This window comes from Phalacrocorax carbo, chromosome 3 (genome assembly GCF_963921805.1).
Source record: "Phalacrocorax carbo chromosome 3, bPhaCar2.1, whole genome shotgun sequence".
Lineage (NCBI taxonomy): Eukaryota > Metazoa > Chordata > Aves > Suliformes > Phalacrocoracidae > Phalacrocorax > Phalacrocorax carbo.
The window spans coordinates 117,068,713-117,092,464 of record NC_087515.1 but is presented as its reverse complement, the minus strand read 5'-3'; the positions used below and the strand labels follow the sequence as shown (position 1 = coordinate 117,092,464).

The following is a 23,752-nucleotide window of genomic DNA, read 5'->3' as shown; positions in this document are numbered from 1 at the left end:
ATAGTCTTGTAGGAATATTTCCTACAGAAGAAAGTTACTAGTTACACCCACTCAATTTATTTAATCATCCTCACAAGTGTGAGAGGTTGCAAAGCAGTCAGCTTTGGCATGGTGAAAAAGTTCCAAAGAAAAACCATCCCTATTTCTTAGATTGAGCAAATTACAGAAAGGTGAGAGATCAGAACACTTTAAGAACTGTAATTTCCCTTCCATAACAAATCACAAGTTTAATTCAAGCAACAGCTAACCCCAACGATGACTGTTCTTTTGTTTATTTGCTGCAATGAGCAGCCACACCCTAAACGAGAGAGGGCATCCCTACAGCTGTTTTCACCTCTATTGCTGCTTCTAAAGCAGTGGCAGAAAACCTGCACAGGACTGAGACACATTGAAAATGAAAACACTGAAACTTTTCTGCTTTTTATGCTTGAACTTATGAAACCAGATTAATTTGTAGCGGTATCAGCACCATAGTCTCTTTTTTTCCTTCTGCAGTTCTTAATGTCTTATATCTCATTACTGGTTTCCATCATCAGCAAAACAGGAACTTGTAATTCTGATACAGTATTTTCAGCAAGTCATCCATTAAAGCAGTCATCCCAGCTAGATTTTGAAAACAAACAAAAAACCTTCCAAAAACCGCTCTTGTCCCCCAGTTCAAAACAAAACCCTAAAACACAGAAAGTCACACACTGTGTGGAGGGATCATAAAAATTCACCCAAAGTGCATTCTCATACAGTGGGAAGGAACAAAAGTGAGGCCATTCACATCATGTTGGCATTTTTATTACTGAAAATTCAAACTATCAATTCCAACTTTCGGTATTCAAAGTCAGCAGCAAGGAAAAAAAAATCATACATAACCAATAACGGTGTTTTTCCACAAAAAATGGCCTGATCTCTCCACTACTGACCACTGCATAAGGAATCTCTCCATTTACAGTACCCAGGTGACTGCTACTCTTATACTCCTTAGCAACTCTATTCTTCTAGCTACCCTCTCACAGTGGCTGGGTGGTTAGAAGTCTCTGGAAGAGAGACCGACCATCTTCAAAACTGAAAGTACATTTCCAGTATTCAGGGTTTTTGTTTTTTTTTTTTTTTTGTTTTTTTTTTTTTTTTCTCCCTCATTTTCACAATACATTTCTCATTTGGAAAATCAGCTATAAAGAGACTTTCTCCATCTGCCCACAGAGGAAAATCAGAAATGACTGTATTACCTATAGACCATCTATTTCTTCCTTAAATACATCTGGAATTTAGCTTCCTAACTTTCAAAGCCTCGGCCTTCAGGAAGAAAGAACCAACATTTTCATTAAGGCATGAAAGTTACAAATTTCTATTTGTAAGAGCAGCCATCCTTCTGGTTGGTCCACAGAAAAAGTTATGAACACGTAAATGCAGGCAAGGAGGCATTTTTCCCATAAGCTGTTGAAGATAACTTTTTTATGTATGATCAGAGATTGCTTCTATATTAGAGATGTAGGAAGAACACCTTCAAAAAAATGTAATTGTATTCAAATTCCCCCTTTGAAAGCAAACATTTACATTATATTATTCAAAGAATCTGCAATATCATAATTAGATTGATTTTCTGTAACTTCATTCTGTTATAAATAGAATTGTTAGATGGGATTTCATATGTTCTTAAAAAAAATAAATACCCAAACTACAGATATTTGACTTAAACAGCCATCAAATTTCCTTAAATATTAGATATGACAACTACAAAACCCAAATGTCCTTATGTGGCTTATTCCATTCTTTGGAAGATGCACACACTCAAAGAACAGTATATTATAGGGCATGGCAGATCTAAAATTAGCTACCCTGCAAGGTACATCTGCTGTGTGTCTCTATCTGGTCCTTCAGAGATAATCAACACAACCAGCAGCCCAGGATTTGAAGACGCATTTTAAAACTAGCAAAATTAAGTTAGGGGAGCAGAATGGAAAATTTCAGATGGAAAGAGCTGTATCACTTTGTCTTATTAAGAATATCCTACAGCAGTGCAGGCACTATTTTAATAAGTCTGTTTTTATAAGCAGAAGGACTAATAGCTGTACACAAAATCCTCACAATTGGTTGGAAAAACCCCTTTTTATTTTGTAAATAAACGTCCTTGCTCCCTTGTGTACTACAGCCTGATGATTATGTAGCAAGTTCAGAGAGCGATCAAGTCCAGAATAACTGGCACTTGCCTATAATCAGCTATTTGGTACTCGCACTAAACATTTTAGTTGCAAACTTTAGCTCCAGTATTGCAGTATTTCACAGCACTCTGTATTCATCAAACTGTGCCACCTAAAATTGATAGAGCACACTGCAGAAACTTTGAGAAAGAACTCTAAGAGCTGAGGGTTCAGAGTTGTTATTGTAATCTATTTTATGGAGAACCTAACTGATTTTGATTCTTCCTTTTAGTCTTTCAGACAGGGGGAGGGGACTGTCTGTCCCTGCGTAAGTCAGAACAGCATTTTTGGCTTCCTGCGTGGGACCAGAACCTGAGCTACCAAATGGTTGCTCTGGACTTTGGGAACAATTAACTTCCTCTGCAGAGGATGGTTTTGAAGAAACTTGCAATGAGAAACTATTACCAGCTTGTTTTGAATTGGTCTTTTTCTTCGTCTCTTTAATTATAAGGGCTGAGTCACTGTTTGTTTTTTTTCTAGTAACAATGTTACTGCTTTTCTTTGTAAAAGCTTTTTTAAACTGACCAGGGTTCAGCTGCCTTTTCTGCCACTCATAAATCAGATTTTTATTCGTGTTCCCGTCATCACTGTCTTCACTAGACGAACATCTGTTCTGACACACGCTCTTTTTACAAGAAGTCTTCCAAGTAGTTTGTGTACAAGCTTTTCTAATGTGACAGCCAGTTACCACATCTGCTGGCTTTTGAGACACTGGAAGCACTTCGCACCCAGGATGCAGTGCCCCTGTTGTTTGCCCACTGAGGGCTACAGATGTTGAACTGCTTATATTGTGGTCTTTGTGCATCATTTCAGCCAGGTTGCCAGCTTTTTTATACTGACCTTGATAAATGCATATGCTGGATTCCCTTGCATAGTTTTCTGATAGCACATTTTTACTTTCCTGCACTATTTTATTTAACTGACATAAGGAAGAGACATAATCTTTATCAGGATTCAATGTTTCTTTTGTTTGTTTAAAATATTTCAAAGACTCCAGTTGCATTACATCTTTAGGCTTTGATGGAATGGAATTCTTCTTAAGTATTCGCTCACTTAAAGACCACTTCTGAAGTTGTTCCATATCACCGTCTGAAACCAGACCATCTGCGCTATCAGAATGATGCTGATCAGACTGTAGATCGTCAGAATACTCTGAGCTTTTTCTTCCTGTTTCATGACCCGGTGGATGCGAGTGTTTTATGGCTGTAGTTAAGTCAGCTGCTGGATCATGGATATCACCCCCACGGGCTGGTGAAGTGCTGAAGAAGGCTCCTCCCCAGTCAGTACTGCTCAGTTGTAGACCAGCTGTTACAGAGGAAGAGGATGACGTCCCTGTATTTTCAGTAAATTGTGCTGGCAATACAGATGAGTCAGCCAGCGTACTCTGTAAGAGCAAGTAAGGTGATGCAGTCAGAGTAAGAGCAGCTGCTGATGCTGGCATTTGAACAGTTGTTATGCAGGAAGCTGCAGCTAACACTAGGTCTTTTGATTCAGTGCTTCTCTGGTGTATCTGATCATCTGGGGGAGTTTTTATATCTGATGTAGAATACTGCACAGGAAAAATTCCACATCTAGATTTTAAATTCATTTGAGACAGAAGATCGCTAACTTCATCATAAACATTTGGCAATTCCTTTTCTTTTGGCCTGTCTTTCCTGTCTGAAAAAATAAAAAGGGAATGTCAAAATGGCATATTAACCACAGTTCAGATTTCCTAGTGCTGAAGCATAAAATGGTAAGACAAAAGCACAGTCCTTTCAAGATATCATGCCCTGATCTTGACAAAACATGATATTGCTCAATAGTGAGAGAAGCATTTGTTGCTTTTGCTTCTTATATTCTGGCAAGACCCATAAGTTCATAAGGAATAAGCTTTTGGCCTTACTTTTCTGTTTCTTCTTCAGAACTTCTGACTTTCCTACTTGATAAAGGGCAACAACATCAGGATAAGCAGCCTGAAACAAAGACTCCTCTTCTACTGTGACTACAAACAACTCTGCAGGCTCATCTTCTGCATCAACATAATGTTCTAAAAAATTAATGAACGTACATTAGACATGTATATACGTGCATATCAAAGTAGGGAATAAGAAAAACAAAACCAAAAGATCTATTTGAGTACAAAGAGGGTATGTAAGAAGGTCAATCGTACAATGTTTGAGATTTAGCTACAAGTCAAGTTTTTTTCTTTCTGTCAGTCTCCTGGCACAAAACAGGCACACTAAAGGTAGAAGTCTGTCAGCACAGAAAAATTTCTAGCTAGTAACAGTCACAGCTTTGGGTACACAGTGAAATAAGATATGAAATTCAGAGTCCAGACCTTACTAACATGTACCAGAAAAAGTACCTGAAGACTGAGTCCCTTGATTTCCAGGTTATGGGGTGGCTGTTTTGGTTGGTTTTTTTTGGTTTGTTTTTTTTTTTTTGTTTTGTTTTTTTTTTTTTGTTTGTTTTTGTTTTTTTATTTTATTAAAAAAAAAACAAACACAAAACCAAAAACCAAAATACTTTTGCTTTTACTTTCAGGGTATGTGAAATTTGATGCACATTTTCTATTGTTTCCACAGAACTGTTTCAAATCTCACCCACATTTCACTGCCTCAATGTTGTCAAACTCTTTTGCACTTTATGCATGCTTTTCTTTTTCTATCAACTGTTTTGTTCCATAACATACATAGAAACCAGACCAACCTGGTTTTTGCCACTCAATCTCAAAACAAGGAATTCCATTTTTAACACGTGTTTTGATTATCCTGTAAGGACAAAAAGAAGCCCATTAAATGATTTTGTTTAAACAGGAAATTAAAAAATCCAAATTAAGTAAAAATATTTCAATACTCTAATTTCTAACGATTCAGAGAAAAAAATATTCTTGTAATGGTGAAATTAATACACCTTTTAAAAATACACTACTTCTCTGTATCAGTTATACAGTAAAATTTTGGATTTAGATTTGAGTACTGAAACAATTTTTTTAAATGATACAGCTCAGAGGAGCATAACAAGAAACCAAAAAGCTATTCTGTAACAGACAACTGTAACGCAGAACCCTAGAGACATAGTTAGTTGATATCTTCAACTAACGCTACAGAGAAGGCTGCTGCCATAGACGATTTACTGAATGACCAGGCAGGGTCATTTATATCTTTTGCATGACAGCATGAAGGAAGATAAACCGTGAACTGAGCAGGGACAGTCAGTCTTCATGAGATTTTTCTTAAAACATTATCTACACCCCAGTTTAATAGATTCCCACACGTGAAGAGGCTCCTGATGAATCATTACTGCATTTTTAAGCACTTCTGAGCAAAAGAAGTCTTCTAGAGCATGCATGATCTGTCTTTTGAACTCTTGAAACACTAGGAAGTGTTATAAACAGAGGATGGAAATTAATTCATTCATCAAGGTAAATGCTGGTAATTTATCTACCCAATGAATTTAAAAAGCAGCCCCCAGCCAGTCTCTCCACTCTTCTGAAAGATAACACTGAACAGAACAGCTTCTTTGCAAGTAATAATTTAACAGACTATGACACATCAACCCAGAAGAGATACTGTCACATTCCTACTAACTGTCCTTCTGTCCCCCAAAATTAAGGTCTATAGAAATCTTGAATGACATCAAGGAACATGGAAAAACTACTGACCTTCCTGTAATACAAGAATTTCAGGGGAGAATTTTGATTTCATTTGGGAAATTACATGGTCAGACAGTAAAAATAAGTAACAATTCCCACACGGAGTGAAATTAAGTTCAGATTTGTCAACAGACACTGTAGATTCTAGAAGTTTACCTAAGCCTATGAAAAGATTAGATAATTTAAAAAATACATTGAAAGCTGATAGAATAAGAAAATCCTTGAGTAACAGACACCTGGAGGGTGGGAAAATATTCTAGGGGAAAGCAGTTACATGCTTATCTCCGCTTCCCCCTGCCCCCCATATCCATTTTCAGTATCAGGATGCTTACACAATTTTATATTCCTAAACACAGCAGTCCTGAATGAAGATGATGTTTTCAGAAGTAGCAGAACAGAACCGTAAGCCAGTCATTTCATCAGACACACAGTACGGCAGTCCATAGGTCAGATAAGAAATCAGAGGCTGTGACTGAATCTGCAGATGCTCATTTCTAAGTCTAGGCTTTTATTTTGAATCACAGAAGTCAACTGAACTTCTGCTAAGAACCTGAGCAGAGGATCAAACCCGCAATGCTATATCTCATGTGCAGATGCTAGGAAACACAACAGAAATTAAGCATAGGAAAAAGCAGTCATTGTCAGAATGAAGGAGAACTGCTGTATGTATTACTCTGTGCAGCAGTAGTACAAGAATTGGTGTAATGATCTAAATTTTTACCTCTATTCAAAATAAGCACAAGGCTTGAAACAGAGATGGAAGAAAACCGTTACATTTCCGTAAAAAAGGAAAAAAACATGTGATTTTCCTCGAGCAGCAGAAGCAAACATATTAAGTTCAAGAAATCAAGCTACATTACCGTGTTGCCTGCAGCTGTTTTGCATCAATGTATCCAGATTTTCTCTGGACCATATCATAATGTGTCAATAGTGCTAATAGTTTCTTACAAGCATAATGTTTGGTCCATTCCATCTTCTCGGAAGCAAATATCTGTTAGTATATAAAAGAAAAAGTCTCAAATTTTAAAACTTTCTTATTCTGTTAGATATCATGCATAGGCAGCTATGTACCAGGAACACAGGACTAAATAGTTAAAATATCTAGAACACTTTTACACATTAGTGTCATATCTAATGATATCTCACTGCCAGGGGAGGGAACAGTCATCTGTAACAGGGCAGATTCATCAGCCGTCAATAACAAGCCAAGGGAACAGTTGTAGTGCCAGCAGCAGGAATAAGACAGCTGCTGAACACCTGATCAGATTCCGGTCAGCTAGGCAAGGACCTGTGAAAATTATGGAACTTGCATGTGAGAGAAGGGTGAACATGGATTTTCATTAAAGCTACACAGCGCAACAGCAGTCTATTTTGCTATACATAATTCTCACACTGTCATCGATCCTGGAAAATGAAACATTGTAAAAAGATTCACTTCCACAAATAAAAAAAATTGTTAGAAAACAATGCTAACATGCATATATTAACGCCTCTCCCCACACAAAAGGAAACCTCACAGGATATTTACCCTTTCTTCCATGGGCAGAGGAATAAGCTAGACCACTTTTGAGCTTTGTGCTTTGAATTAAAGGGCCTCTGAACTTGAAAGCTGGTAATGTTGTCCTAAATACAAGCCTGCTGTCTGTTTTTCGGAAAACATGCAACATTCAGAGTAAAAGCCACTTCTGCTTGTTATACACAGAATCTTATTATCTCAATGATACCAAAGTAATAATTGAAAATTAAGTTTAACATTTAAAAAAAGTCCACACTCATGACCTGCTGTAATACCCAAAGTTACCATATATGCACTGTATCCGTATGACAATGGAACAAGTACGAGTAAACACAAGAGCTGTACCTGTCAATACCCTTATGAAAGCTGGATGAAAACAGAAAAGATAACATTCCTGAAGTATATATTATGCTGTATAACCATGTACTACTTTATACACTGTATAAATAATGCAGCACTCAGACACCCAATCCAGTCATACTGGGCAGTGAGACCAAAACAATGGCAGGTGACCTTTTTTCTGAGTTCTCTTTCTTCCCTTTTCTACATAACTGTTTACATCAACTGATTTTTTTCCAGTCTATTTTAGACTTTCAAAAAAAATGAGGTATATTAAGAAGTTGTAGCAAGATACTTTAATTCTTATTTCCAGTAAAATTACCTATGAAGATCAAGATTATCACAGATGCTTTCCTTACTAATAAAAAACTACAGAGCTGAATAACCAGTATTTTGTCATATACCTGAAAGGACAATAAATTTGGCCTTTGGCATTCTTTTATCTTGATCAATTTATTCTTGTTTACAAGAAATTCTTGGATAACCTTGAGATAAAACAAAAAAGAGTTTTAGAGAGGGCATAAAACTGACATTTCAATTATTTGATTAGAAAAATTAATCTTTAAATAGGCTTGTTTATTACCTCAGAGAATGGAAAGCCCTCACAACTGTTAGCTTTTCTGCAGATAAAACAAATGCGTTAGGAACTGAATACAAATGGGAAAAATGCAGAATTTAAATGCTCATCCTGCACGTAAACGCAGGGGAAAGCAGTTAGATTTTCAAGACATTCCTACTTTCTGATACTGTCCTCCACTGCACTTGCTTGTTTCTTTCGCTCCAAGTGATGCCATTCACAAGGGCAGCCGTGTTTGGAGTCATTGGGTTTGCAGTATCTAGTGCTTTCACAGAATTTACATCCACTGTGCTCATGTTCCTTGTAAGATCCTATAGAAGCAGATGCACAAAGCATGAATAAAAAAAAAAAGAGGTTTCCAAAATCTCTAAATATACAAAGCTAAGAGTACAAATACAAAGCTCAGAACACATATGAGCCTGCCACGAATAGTGGCTGTAAGCAGATCTGAGCACATTAGCTGTATTTATGTATCTACAGTAAAAACTGACAAACACAAGAAAGCTTTTCAAAGACCTTTTACCCAACAGTTTCAGACTTCATGCTGAAAACTATTACCCAAAAAACACAGAAGTAGTCGATGACAAGCTGGCAAATGTATGTAAGTAATATATTTGAAACAAGCTTTTCCTTTGCCAGGTGAGAGGTTTTAACAAATTCACTGTTCAAAGACACTACCAAAATGAGGTTCCTTAAGATTAATTTCTTTTTAAGAAAACACTGCAGCAAAACCCAGCAGTGCCAATGGATTTAGTCCTCTTGATGAAAGACTACTTCAGGCAACTAAACAAACAGCTGCTTGACAGTACAGCATACTTCCTTTACTGATAACGTTAAAAAGGCAAATATCCGGGATCACACAACAGCATTGTGATAACATTCCATCCGCTGCCAAACAGCTTCACATTTGAGGAAAGGTAGTCCCCAGCCTTAAAAATATTTATATAAAAGATACACATACACAATACTGAAAATGTGAAGATAGCCCACAAACTGAATGACTAGAAAAGCAGTTTTTAATGCCATTCATAAAAAACTCCAAAACCCAACCAAAGAAACAAAACAACTCCACCCCCCACCCAGAACAAAAAGTAAACAATTAGACTAAAAATAAAGTTCAGTGCTTTTCACGCTGACCTGGATGATGGCACTCAGAACAGTGAATTACCCTTTTAACAACCAAAGGTGGATTACTATCATACTGAAATTGTTCTTTCCATTGCTCAAACCTAAAAGGATGATATGAAAAGGATTAAGAAATACTTTTAACTTTCATATTTAAAATAAAACACTGAAAAATGCTCCCCTTATACTTCTCAATCATCTACCTGAGAAACAGTTTCCTAATTTATGAAATAGATTTTTTTTAAAGTACATTATATGATTGTTGGATTTCTAGTATTGACACACACATTATGGTAACAAACAAAAAGCATTTGGTATCTCATGTCCTGATCCCCAGCCCAACTAAAAATCAGCAGAAGTCTCATCAGTCCCTATGACTTCCTTTCCAATATATCAACATAGATCTGCTAGCTCAAGAACCGGGAGGCAGCTAATGTTTAAAACAGTTAAGAAGCTTGCCTAGCAAAACACAGAATTCATTTAGCAAATATAAAGTAAGTAATGCGGCAATCTCTGCCCCCAGGTATTACAAATATTGCCTTGGAACTGAAGTGCATACCACAAAGTCTGTGAATAAAATCAAACTACTTCAGCATGCAACACACATTTTCGCTTTACCTTTGCAATAAGTTTTGACCTCTGAGAGCCTCAATTAACTTTAAAGCTTGTTCCTTCCCAACTCCTGGAATGCCCTATAAAGACAGAAATATGAAACATTATTTAATAACAAAGTATTCAGATTGTCATAAAGACTGCCTTCATAACATTATGTAGAGAAATGACAAAAATTATCCCAGATATTGAGAATAAATTGAGAAAAATAATTTTTTACCAAGTTCTAAAGTCCGAGAGGGTTACAGGTTACAGCTGTACTACCAGTGTAACACACAAGCTGCATAAAATGTTCTTATGCTCAATAGCAGCTCAAATAAAACAAGGTGGAGAAAGAAAGTAGTAGAAAACAACAGGAAAAGAGGGTTTGTTTAGTTTGTTTTCCTTCTTGCTATCTGTAACAGGATGACAATGTAAAAATACTGGTAACACTCCTGCCAGCTAACTGCCAGAGAGCTGAAACTTTTTAGAATTGTCTTGGAAAGAGTAGATGAAAACAGATCTTTTGGATTTCAAAGTCAACAGGCTGGACCTTAGGACACAGAAAAAACCCTGCAAAAAGCTTTCATTCACAGGGAAGAGATGCTTTATGGCAACAGAAACAAACTTTTAACACTTGAAGACCTCAAGCACTTAGGTGAAATCAATTCTGAGAGGTGACAAAGAAGTGCAAGAGCATTTTCTGAAAAATAATTAAAAACCCCAATAAAACCACAAACCCAAAGAATTTCTCCCTCCCTTTCAATAATTGCTTGCTTGATTTTGATATTTACTCTGTTATTACATCCTTAGTATGCATGTCCTTTACAGGAAAAGGGACAACCACTATGGATAATAGATAGGAATGGCAAATATTTTCTGGAACCTAGCTCATGGACTGAAATCCAGAACTTGGCAGTAACTGCTAGACATACTGAAGAGTGAAATGATTTAAAACGTACATAGTGCTTTTCCAGTTCCTCTTACAATCTTTACTCTATTTTGCCAGTGATCAGTACAGTTGAATATAAAGACTGAACTGAGTGTGCTTTCTACAGCATTATTACAGTTAAATCTATAGCTCATTTTCATTCAGCTGTAATGGCTGAACTGAATATATGCAACCATATGAAATAAACGTACATTCAAAACCAATCAGAAGTTCTCACTGGACTGCAGCCAGACACTCGGGCAGAGAGTCAGATATTCAGCTTCTGCAAGGAAGGCATCGTTTTGATACATATTCAACAAAGTGAGTGTAATTATAGAGTGGTAGTCTCATTTATCTGTTCCGCCAATCCCCATTCCCAATGCACTCCTGTAATTCAGCTTTCCATAGAAGTTTCTATCTTCATCCACTTTGCTGGGCAGCAGTAATTCAAAAGAATTATCTGGCATTACGTAATTGTGTCACTTAGTAATATGCAAGAACCCTGCATCCCAGGAGCTGCTAGTTCCATTACAATAACCACTAATTACCCACTACTTTTTTCTAATCTCTCTTTAAACATTTTGTAATAATAATACCCCCCCCCAACTATTTAAAGTTTCCTATAACAGAACCAAGTTTTTCAGAAAAAAAAATAGAGCTACCTGCTCTTTCGCCAGTATCAGTTGTTTAAAAGGACAGTTTTATCAAATTGGAAAACAATGATTTAAGAATAACTAGATATCCACTGCAAGCCTGAATGGGAGCAATCATTGCCTGAAGTCACTGTGTGATGAACTGTATGGAAAACAAGTATCATCCCACTTCTTTTCTATTTCAAAATAGCCATTATAACAGCTTCTGTTCAAAGTCCCCCAAAAATTCAAGAGCTTATGAGGGGTGTGTGGAGAGGTAAAGCAGTAATGAGCAAGATCCCTCTCATTTAATTTATTAGGCAAACTTTCAAACAGGTGACTTCTACTTCTTCATAGGGCATATATTTACAAATGATAGAACTAAAAGGGGAGATATCCAAACTGCATCCAGAACTGGTGTTACTACTAACTATTCCAAACCGCATAGACAAAGCTGTTTTTTCTCATTTTCCACAGCTACTCTGCCAGGGATGTACTTTTAATGCAAATGGGTTCAAAGTACCCTGGCAAAAAACTCAGTTCTCATGTTTGCTCCAAGTATTCAACATCTAAACTTTTGTCTTCACCTCCATTATATAAAAGTCTGGAATAATACATAGCCATTTTGAAAGATTAATGTTCATGAACCATTTTGATTATCTTTAAGCCTTCACAAATACAATTTACAGTAACTTACTATGTTTAAATTACTTAAATTACTAAGCATCATCTTCAACTAGATCTCAATAATCATGCACTGTATACAGTTTTGTCAGCATGTACAGGTCTCCCTCGATACACTGTCTTGAAAAACAGTCAACTATAAGTACCTAATAAAAAATAATTATATTGCTTACCTTTGGAAGATAATCACAACCCAGAAGAACAGCTAGCCCAATCAAAGATTCTCTATCACAGCCAAGCTTCTCCTTAATAGAGGACATTGTATAACAGTCAAGAAGTGGATCCTGCAAAAGAAATTTATCACACATTTCATACCTCTAACATTAGAGAAGAAACTGCCCTAAGTCACATCCAGTTGTGATTGTGTACCCACCCCTATTCACCCACAGCTGCAGGAAATGGGTCTGTCCCATAAAAGATAGCAGCAAAAAACCCCCTACAGCAGCAACTAAAATTTATAATGTAATGCATGGACACTACATGAATAACTACAGTTATGGAATTTCAAGTTGTAAGTATGGGCATCAACTGTTGAAAGAAACTAAATAAGCCCAGGGATGTTTTTATTGTTTACTACCTGTAGAAAAGGTGTGGCAAAACTGATATTATCTAGTGCTAGTGGCTGTGTAAGTCATCTCAAGAACTGCAGGTTTTTAAAATCCATGTAAACATTTTCATGGGCTACTTGAGTAAAAAAAGAAAAAATAATTAAAATGTTACCGAAATCAAAATTAACATGAATCAAAACATAGAACACTGGCGCTCCCCCCCCCCCCGCCCCAAAAGAAAAACAAAACCACTCCACACAAGCAAACAACCCCAAATAATCTTGTTTTCTGGAAGAGACACCCCTGACACACACACACACACTCACATAAGTTATTTTTTTATGTTGGCTTAGATATGTAACCTATAGTTTGCTTAGATATGTCTGTTACATATAGGAGATACATATATACACCACAACTATATACATAGTATATATACTTATCTATAAGTACACCTGAAAGATTAAGGCCACCTTCATTTTTGGCGATAAAAAACAAGGAAGTTGAATGGAAGAAAAGAACCAGGTCAAGACAAAACCCAAACACAGTCCATCAAAGCAAACAATCTTCCATCAGCTATTTTTTTTTTTTAAAGTTAATTGCTTATAGTGCTTTTTTTTCTGTTCTGCTGATTTTCTCCTATTACTGGAGTATTTTCTCAACAAGTCTATTGGATGAACATTAATTAAAATTCAAACCCCAATATCATTTCTCCTCCACTTTCTTGTTAGGTTCACCAGACAGAACACATGCAATTCTTTCCCTGATTTACAGAGAAAGTATAAATTATGGAAATTTGGGGTTACTTTTACCAACTCTGGAAAACTGCATTCCTACCAAGTGAATGCTTCAGCTCAAGGTAATAAATTGAATTGGTTCTTTGAATGATCGCAACAATTGGTTATGATATAGATGTACAATCCCTACTCTAGTCATGTTCAATTTGAGACTTTATTAATATACTTAAAATTAATACTATTAAACAAACCTGTAAGCGGCAAGTGTGTGAGCCCTGTTATTAGACCCAGGAGGCTGACCACTCCCACCTGCCCTAATGGTAAATTTATAGGACGCAATTATTTCACTCAAATTCACCACTGTAGAGGAGAAAGGGGGGGAAGTTTGCTACTTAGCTTTATATTACACATCACAGAACACTACAAACACAGACAACACCACCATAAGCATTCTTCAATTCAGTTGTTTTGCTCTCACGTCTAATACACGGATTACTGGTGAATCAAACAAATCATTCCTGTCTTAAAAGTACTATTTTAAACTAACACAACTACTAGAGAGCAAGTGCCATAATATCTAAGTAATTGTTTCAAGTTCCTTCTTTCTATTTACATTTTTTGGAAGAGTCTAAAGAGAGAGTGAGAACGGGATGAGGTACGTTACCTTAGCATTCATGGCAAAGTTCCTATAAACTGTTTGAGCTCCATATAAGAAGACATCTCCATCATTGGTAATGCAGCCATCAACGTGTCCTTTGGCATTTAGGTAGGCACACATTGCCTCTGCTTCCCCAGCTGCTTGAACCCAAGGGACACCTAAACAATCCAGCAGATCAAGACACTAAAAGAAAGAATCCAAAGGGAAAGCGATTAAATGCTGAATTAGATCCACTTATTAGCCATGTGTTTTCTCAGACACAAGTGTATACAAAAACTGCTACTGCTGCACTGCCTATAGAACACTACATCAACACAAGCACTGCTTTAGGAGAAACATAAGTTTATCATTACAGTCAAAAGAAATATCCAACTGAGAGTAAAGTATTAGTTACACAGCACAATTACTTGAACACAGCATGATTAATGGTTACTGCTTCACAAAATTCTTTACACTTTAAATAAATATTTAGGATGCTTTCAAAACAAGAGTAACAAAGGAATATTTACTTTTGTAAAGCAACACTGTTTACTCAAGCAGTAATACTGGGCTAGCACAGACACCTCTCAACAGATACCAGACTCCCTGAGAAAAATCAAGCATAGAAGTATGGTACTGTTGGCCTAGTAAGGCTGGACCACAGTGTAAGACATACTGATATATACTCATTTATACTACTTACAAATTTCAGAAAAAAGTATTTACTTTAGAATTTAAGAAAACATGAATTGCTACATTCAATCTACTGAAGCCACGAGCATCTATATATTCTATATCATAAAATTCTAACTAGACAAAAATGGTTAAATATCTGCAACAATGAATAAGAAAATTACTGAATAGGTCTTTGCAACCAGAATTGCCTCAACCACCTACACCAAGAAGACTATACAATCTTCCTTTCAGCCTTATCCAGTACATTTCCAACAAGTGTATTCTCTTAGCTATTCAGCTAGTGTACCAAATCCTAGTTCTGTGTTACAAAACAGTTCTGTGTTCCCCTTCAAAAACACACTAGCTTGGCTTACGTAGGTACACAACATATTCCTGTTGTCATGTATACTCCAATCTAGGAAAAAAAAAAAAGTACGAATACTAACACTATTGAAGAACAAGGAAGCTGAATTTCTTTAATAAACACTCAGTGATGAGTGTCATTCACTACAGCATAACATGCACAGGAAAACATCAAGTGAGAAAATTATTCTGACATTGTCCCCCTTCTACAATAACACTTAACAGATGCTATAAGGCCCAATTTCAAAGTCATGTATTCCCTCAAAGCTCAAAATACTGTTGAAATTTGTTGTGCAGAAAACTATTAATTCTTTTAAGTTCTTGTATTTAATTTGGTTAAGATTTCTTCCCATCACATTACAAATACTGAAACACAGCTCTCAACTACTCACCTCTTTTAAAATTGCTTTAAATAAAGATCTCCCTGTTCTTGCAGTTCCAACTTTCTTTGAAGATCCATAGCGCATCTCATTCCTCTTACTCATGGTGTCTGCCTTCAACTTGGGGGCCTCTCCTTCCATGACAAACACTAGTTTAATTCCCATTGATGTTAAGAATGCGAACCGAAAAAACAGGTTTCTGCAACAAAGCAAGGTGTTCCACAAGCTGTAGAATTAGCAAAGCTGGATTTCTTCAGATGTTTCCCTTATATCCCTCAGCCTACTTCAGGAACAATCTTACCTTTCTCTCCACCCTTTATGATTCCCTCACCCCCAAGCTAACAAACCTTTTGTCTATATGCCTGCCTTCGTTTGAAGTTGTTTTACTATGAACTTGTTACAGCTTTACAAAATTTCCAAGAAAACACCACATAAGGACAAGAAAGATCTTTTCTGGGTGTGAAGATGTAAGCAAATTTAAAAGGCTTAATAAAAAAACCATTTAATATCCAAAGTCTGCTTCCACACATATCCACATTGATTCTTTTATATCAAACTTTAATCCCAAATCTATCAATACGGTTACATCAGATTCTGAAGTGACCGAATGCTGTGGTAGTAGACAGACTCAGATACCACTAATGTGCCAATTTATTTCATATGCAAACCAGCATCACTGAAGGGTGGAATTTTGCAAGCAAGCAATAATTATTTGGTCTCTAACAGTAAAATTGAGAGTAGTAGTATCAGACACCATATCCTTTTTCCAGTAATTCCTGGAGCAATCTTTCAAAAAGAGTAGACCAAACATTTCTATATCTTCGACTGACGTGGAAAGACCATTACTCTAGATATAATTTTGGATATTTACTACTGGTAAAAGAAGATAAGCTGATCTTTTGAGATCTAGTTCTATTTTCACAAACAATATAAAAATCAATCATGTGCAATAAGTTTCTCTAAAGTACTTAGCAAAACAATTTAATTTTGAACTGCCTGAAAACATTTCTTTTTTTGGTAGGAATCTGTTCATCCCTTTGTCTTGCTTTGGGAAGACAGCATCAGAGATCTGGACTGATGCTTCCATTCCACTGCACACAGGACATCCTATCAGAGGGAAGTAATGACTTCTGTTATGCTTCAAGTTTTAGTTAATTAACCATTTTGGGTCATAACTGTAACATATTAAGAAATTATTCTCAGAAGATGATGATATTTTGTATCAGCTGAATTCAACAGAAGCAATAGGAACATCTAGCAGCAGCTAGTAAGGCAGTACTCTTGAGCTAACTAATAACAGGTCATTTATAAAAATCTGTATATATATTTTCATTTTTGTCAGCATCATTTGCAGAAGGCAGTGCTTTGAAGTTAGAGCTGCTTATGCTTGCTCATCCCTGAAGGATGCGTTTCATTTAAATTAAAAATATACATATTCTTCAAGGTTTTTCATAAGCCTGAAGAATGATTTAAACATACTTAATTCAACATGGAGTCTAACAAATTTTAATTTATAAACCAGATGAGGCTAGAGCATGCATGACTCTCAGTATGCTCTTAATTTACTAGCGTACAAACTGCTGTGATAAACAGCTGAAACTCCCATACCACCTTCCATCATACAGCCTCAGAAATATATAGGCATTAGGACACCGATCTGTGTTCCTTGATAATCTACATCACGCAGTGCTATACCACAGTAAGACAAACATGGTTCTGCTTACATCCATCTCATCCTTATCTACTGTTGATGCCTCAAGAGAAGGTAGGCTGGGTCCAAGAACTTCTGTTTGCACACAAGCATTAAGTTGAATTCAGCCAATATGTTGGAGCCTCCACTTCAAACCCTTTACATATATAGCACCAGCTTGTACAATACAGTCTTATAAGTTTCAGAGGTAGCCTTAAATTTGGAATAAGTACCATACCTAAATTATACAGCTCCAAGACTTTTGACTACAATAATTTATATGAATACCATACCTCAGATGTGGCTTGGTAACTACTCCAATCATCTTTTTAACAGTCTGTGCTTCACAAACCCACAGACTTAAATCAACAGCAAGCGTTTTTCCTTTGAGACTGCTCAAGTTGACAGGTTGTCTCACGGGCTCAAGGATTTGCCACAGATTAGTCACCCCCATTGTTCCAGCATGAAGGTTTTAGCTGTGAAAACCAAGCAGAATAAAATACTTTCAGAATATAACATGAAGAATGACATATCATGAACGTGAGGTGTGGAAAATAAATATTTAGTCATTAATAGCTTTACTTTTATGAGCCAAGAACATCTGTAATTAAGCCTTCTAAGTGTGTAGCGACTCCTGTTCACAGACGGTTTATTACTAAAGACCTTCTTTGGACTGCACATTTTCATTGCTGATAGCTAAAACATAAATAAAACCAATCTTGGGGCGGGGCGGGGGAGGAGGAAAGAAAGAAAAAGCACTCATTTCTAAGTCAGAATCATAGAATGTCCTGAGTTGGAAGGGACCCACAAGGACCATCAAGTCCAACTGCTGCCCCTGCACAGGAAAACCCCAAATTCACTCCAAGTCTCTGATGGCGTTGTCCAAGCGCTTCTTGAATAGCGTCAGACTTGGTGCCGTGACTGCTTCCCTGGAGAGCCTGTTCCAGGGCTCCACCACCCTCGGGGGGAAGAGCCTTTTCCTAATATCCAACCCAAACCTTCCAGGCACATCTTCCTGCCATCCCCTCAAGTCCTGTCATCGGCCGTCAGAGAGGAGATCAGCGCCTGCCCCTCCTCCTCCCCTTGTGAGGAAGCTGCAGACCACCATGAGGTCTGCCCTCAGTCTCCTCTTCTCCAGGCTCAATGAACCAAGTGACTTTAGCCACTCCTTGTAGAGTTTCTCCTCTAAACCCTTTATCAACTTTGTGGCCCTTCTCTGGGCACTCTCTAGTAGCTTTATCTCCTTAATGTACTGTGGTGCCCAAAACTGCACAAAGCACTCGAGGTGAGGCCGCACCAGCGCAGAGCAGAGCGGGACAATCCCCTCCCTCAGCTGGCTGCAATGCAGGGCTTGATGCATCCCAGGGCATGGTTGGCCCATGTTCAACTTGCCATCGACCAGAACCCCCAGGTCCCTCTCCGCAGACCTGCTCTCAGCCTCTCGTTCCCCAGTCTGTATGTACATCCAGGGTTGCGCTGCCTGCCCCACATGCAAAATCTGGCACCTGCCTTTGGTAAACTTCGTATAGTTGGTGATTGCCCCGCTCTCCAGTAGGGCCGCCAGCCCGATGTAACCCCATTTACCATAACCCTTTGAGCCCAACCCATCAGCCAATTGCTCACCCACTGCATTACGTGTTTGTCCAGCTGTGTGCTGGACATTTTGTGCAGAAGGATATTCTGAGAGACAGTATCAAAAGCTTTACTGAAATCCAAAAAGATCACATTGACTGGCTTCCCTTGGTCAAATAGGTAGGTAACATTTTCATAGAAGGAAATCAAATTTGTTAGGCAGCACTTTCCCCTCATGAACCTGTGCTGGCTGGGACCAATGAATGTGTTGTCTTTCAGGTGTTTTTCAATAACTCCCAGAATAATCTTCTCCATAATTTTGCCAGGCACAGAAGTGAGACTGACAAGCCTGTAGTTACCAGTGTCAACCCTGTTGCCCTTCTTGAAGACTGGGACAATGTTTGCCAGCTTCCAGTCAACTGGGAACTCTACAGGTTTCCCAAGGGCATTGAAAAATCATTGAGAGAGGTCTCACTATTACATCAGCCAGCTCTTTAAGTACCCTTGGATGAATCTCATCAGGCCCCATTGATTTACAGGGATCCAGATAGAGCAAAAAATCTCACACAAGCTCAGTGTTGATTGGGAGTTTATCATTCCCACAGTTATGGTTCTCTAGCCCAGGCTGGGAGGTCCCAGAGCCCATCATTGGTGTTGAAGACTGAGGCAAAGAAAGCATCAAGTGTCTCTGCTTTGTCTGTTTCCCTCTTTGTGAGGCAACCGTGCTCATCAAGTAACGGGCCAATGGCTTTTGCCATTAACACATTTTAAAAAGCCCTTTTTATTGTCCCTCACAGTACTGACCAGCTTCAACTCCAGTTGGGCTTTGGCCACACATATTTCCTCCCTGCAGTGGTGAACAGCATCTCTAGTCCTCCCACGTCGCCCGACCTTGCTTCCACTGGCCATATTTCTTTTTTCACCTTATTTTCAGAAGATCCCTGCTCAGCCAAGCTGGCCTTCTGCTTCACCTGCTTGACTTCCTACATTTTGAAATTGCCTGCCCCTGTGCTCTTAGGAGGTGGTACTTAAAAAGCAACCAACACCGATGGCCCCCAGCATCTTCAAAAGCTTTTCCCCAGGGGACCTTACTAAGTGATTCCCCGAGCAACATGAAGTCTGCTCTCCTCATATCCAGAGGTGAGGTCTTCCAGGCAGTTTTCCTCCTGTTACCATAGATTTTAACTTGATTGCTTCACGGTTGCTGCAGCAAAGGCAGCCACCAATCACCACTTCACCCATGAGACCCTCTCTGTTAATAAGCAACACACCTTGGTTGGTTCCCTTAGTACTGGTACCAAGAAGTTATCATCCAGATGGTTTAGGAATCTTCTGGACCTGTTTGTACCAGCTGTGTGGTAGTCCCAGTTTACATCTGACAAGTTGAAGTCCCGCATAAGGACAAGGGCGGATGACTTAGAGGCATCCTTTAGTTCCTTAAAGAATAACTCATCAGTGTAATTGTCCTGTCTGGATCGCCTATAGTAGACTCCCATGACAACATCCACTTTATTTGTCTGCCCCTTAATCCTCACACCCAGAAGCTCTCAACTGTGTCATCGCCAACCGCAAGCTCGACACATTCCAGATCCTCCACTACATACAATGCCACCCCCCCACCCCTTGCCTGCCCTGCCTATCCCTCCTGAAGGGCGTGTAACCATCCATCATGGCACACCAGTCACAGGACTCATTCCACCAGGTTTTACTTATGCCAATGATGTTGTACCTCTGGGTCTAGGCCAAGGCTTCTAGCTCCTCATGCTGCGCATATTTGTGTAGAAACACGTCAAGTGCAGTTCACTGTGCCCATCACCACATGGAACAGTCTGAAGAATCTCAGTAGCATGCAGCTCCTTGAACTCTGGCATGCCATCATGCTGCTCGTCACTGACTAGCCTGGTATTGCCCCTTTCCCTCCTCCAATCTCATTTAAAGACATGCATATGCACACTCCAAGCTTCATTTAAGAACAAAGAAAAACCACACCTCTTGAGGGACTTAATTCCTGATCGAAAGTGGTAGGACTCACATTGAAATGTTTCTGTTGAAACAGAAGTAGCTTAACACTACTTGGGGAGTATTTACAACGATAACAAAACTTAAACTCTCCTTAATATTCCAAGATGAAATAAAAAGGGTCAATAGCCACAGATTCCGACTTGGGAAACTCAAGTTGGACTTCAGAAAAAAAAATGAGAAAGGGTACTATGGCACTGGTTGCCCAGAGGTTGCAGAATCTCTCTTCTTGGAGATTTTCAACATATAGCCAGCACACTCTGTTACTGGTTTAATCCAATACTGGTGGAAGTCCCACTCTGAGCAGGGAATCAGCATTACCGACCTCCAGAGGTCCCTTCCAACAAATGTTTTGACCTTTATAACACTGCAATTCCATAAACATGCCAGTGGGTACGGTTTTACTATTTGTATTTGGCTACTGTGTGACTGGCACTACCTATCACGAACACCAGCTGAAAACATACACCTGTTAGGCGGGATATTTCTTTGTCTCTTATTTAACTTTAATTATATAGCTCTATTGTCCATGCTACCCCATTACTGGATTTAATTTTCTTCCTTTCCTTCTTTCCTTTTTTCCTTTTTCATTATTCATCTCATTTTCATACCTTACCACTTCTATACAAGGCTTCTAACACATACTCTGCTTTTACTCCCTCATAGTACCAATCTATTCCTGCACTGTCTTATTGCACATAGTTTGCCTCATGCTTATTTCTCTACTTCTCCCTCTTTTCCCTCAATATAAGACGATAAAAAAGTCAGATAGAATCTGGAATGTCTTCTATTTCATTCTGAGTTTGAAACTACTGTATACTCAGATAAAATAAAACCCTCCTTTGAATAAATGACTAGGTGAGCTAGCTACCTGTGCTCTGAGATCTGCTTACACACACGAGGAGCTATGCCACCTCGCGGCTCCTAGTGAACATGGCCATGCTAAATTCAGCAATCTTCCACATTTAACACCATCGCAGCCTGCCAGAAGAACAAGCCTGTCGTTGTAGGGTGTGTTGTTTTATACTCTAGAACTGTTTCAAAGCAAGACAGCTAATCAATAATATATAATTTCTGCCACTGCAGGAATTGCAGGTCGTTTTTAAATCAAGTTCTCATGATAAGATTTACTTTCAATAGAAATCACATTTCTCTAATGCATTTATTTAACTACTTTAATCACTCAACCTATTTTAATTGCATACATAGAGGCATAATGTATTACTTTTGTTGTTGTTATACCTCAAGCACTTAATATGAGTTAAAATAATAAAACATGCAAATACATCGCATAACTTATTGAAATCCAGGATGATCAATTTCTCTGATGCATAGGGGAGGCTAACACAAGGCATCTAAACCTTTCTCAGAAGACAAGTGTGATACACAGCTTCGGAGGGGGTTGTTAACCTAGCAAAAAAAAAGGTAGATGTCTTTTTATATGCTATCATTTGGTTCCTGCCAATCTACATCAATACATATTTTTTTAAAAACTTGTGTTAGTTTGTTTCTAAATATTGTTATGGAATGTCAGATGATAATTAACAGGAAATAAAAATACATTACAAACATTTAAAGTTCCATAAGATTATAAATAAATAGTATAAAAAAATTGAAAACTACAAAAAAAGCCACTTTTTTATGAGATAAAAAAGTATTGTTATTTGAGGACAGAAGCTTTCCTTACTGCCATTCAATATATATCTAAGGTTAAGTTATGAAAGCCAGTACAACCTACCAGTCTTCGCTTTTTTGAGCGTATTCTGTAAAATATTTAGATCTGGATCTTGTACACAAACAGATCTACTTTTAATAGGAGTGACCTGTCTATTGGGGAGCTTCGTTCATCACAAGCCTCCCATTTTAGGAAGATAGTAACTTCCAAAGAAGGGAGACTGAACCTGACTTTTTTCATATCCTTACAAATCACTAAAGACACCATGCTATTGTAAGATCACTGACAGGAAATATAAACTGAAAACCCCCAAACAAAACTTTTTCATTGGGCCAGAATCTGTTACAGCTGTATAGCTTTTATGTTTTATAAATCATGTTTTAAGACTACATTCTACTCTACAAAGCTTTTACACAGCCAGAAAAATAAGCCAGATACTTGAAAATAACTACAGGAGACATTTAGCACTAAAGTTTAGCTCTTACAGATACACTTTCACTCACCGCCAAGGTAACTTGCAAACACTGGCAAGCATGTGCTTTGCGTCTGACCCAGAGACCGTTTAAAAAAAAAAAAAAAAAGCAAGAAGAAAGCCCATGACACGTTTCTAACAACTCCCCCCACCCCGCCGTCGATGCCGCAGCACCTGGCACAGCTGTCAGTAACCCGGGGCACCCGGAGGACAGCAGCAGCGTGCTCCAGCGCTTACACGTTCCTCCTCAATCCCCCATCGTTCCCCCCGCCCCGAAATGAAAACAAAAGCGAGAAGTTAAACAGCAACACGCCCAGCGCCTCGAGTGCAAGCATTTAAAATTCCCGCCTTGATGGGAGCGAGAGGTAACAACGCACCACACGGCGGACGCGGACGCCTCCCTGACCCGCTGAAACACCAACAGCCTCCTCTACGAGAGCAGCGGGCCTTCCGCTCGGCTCCCGGCTTGGGGCCGGGCCCCGCTCCCGCACCGCTCCCGCACCGCTCCCGCCCGCGGACGGAGCCCTGAGGCGGGAACCGGTCTCCAGCCAGGCATTAGCAAAAACTTACATCCCGGTTTGAGCCCCGAAGGGCTCGGGGAGGCCCGAGGCCTCCGCAGCGGAAGGAAGGGAAGGGAAGGAGAAAGAAAGAACCCGGGAAGGGCCCCCCAGGGCCACCCGCAACGGCCGCCGCCACCGCGGCCCCTCTACCCTCTCGAAAATGGCGGGCGCCGGGAAACCTCCCCCTCGGGGCGGGGGGC

At 38.7% G+C, this 23,752-nt stretch overlaps 1 protein-coding gene across 2 annotated transcripts; it reads right to left on the bottom strand.

Annotated features, from left to right (window-relative positions):
- Nucleotides 1-770: 770 nt before the first annotated feature.
- On the bottom strand, nt 771-23,743 carry GEN1 (GEN1 Holliday junction 5' flap endonuclease). 2 transcript variants are annotated; one of them, XM_064448094.1, is made up of 15 exons: nt 23,370-23,743; nt 23,024-23,066; nt 17,548-17,730; nt 15,577-15,763; nt 14,174-14,350; nt 12,398-12,508; nt 10,005-10,078; nt 9,399-9,490; nt 8,422-8,572; nt 8,268-8,304; nt 8,089-8,169; nt 6,690-6,820; nt 4,884-4,945; nt 4,078-4,221; nt 771-3,851 (listed from the first exon to the last, which is right to left on the bottom strand). In XM_064448094.1, exons 3-15 carry the CDS (start codon nt 17,706-17,708, stop codon nt 2,398-2,400), a joined length of 2,862 nt encoding a protein of 953 aa, XP_064304164.1. In that variant the 5' UTR covers nt 17,709-17,730; nt 23,024-23,066; nt 23,370-23,743; the 3' UTR covers nt 771-2,397. The 2 variants fall into 2 exon arrangements, with proteins under 2 accessions (XP_064304164.1, XP_064304162.1); XM_064448092.1 differs by lacking the exon at nt 23,024-23,066.
- Nucleotides 23,744-23,752: the final 9 nt, after the last annotated feature.

Excerpts from the sequence above, each read along its gene's own strand:
- GEN1 (XM_064448094.1), bottom strand. The coding sequence starts at position 17,708 with ATGGGGGTGACTAATCTGTGGCAAATCCTTGAGCCCGTGAGACAACCT. Across the intron at positions 6,821-8,088 it reads CAAATTTATTGTCCTTTCAG|ATATTTGCTTCCGAGAAGAT; the intron begins GTATATGACAAA and ends ATATACTAACAG. Across the intron at positions 4,946-6,689 it reads AAACAGCTGCAGGCAACACG|GATAATCAAAACACGTGTTA; the intron begins GTAATGTAGCTT and ends TTGTCCTTACAG.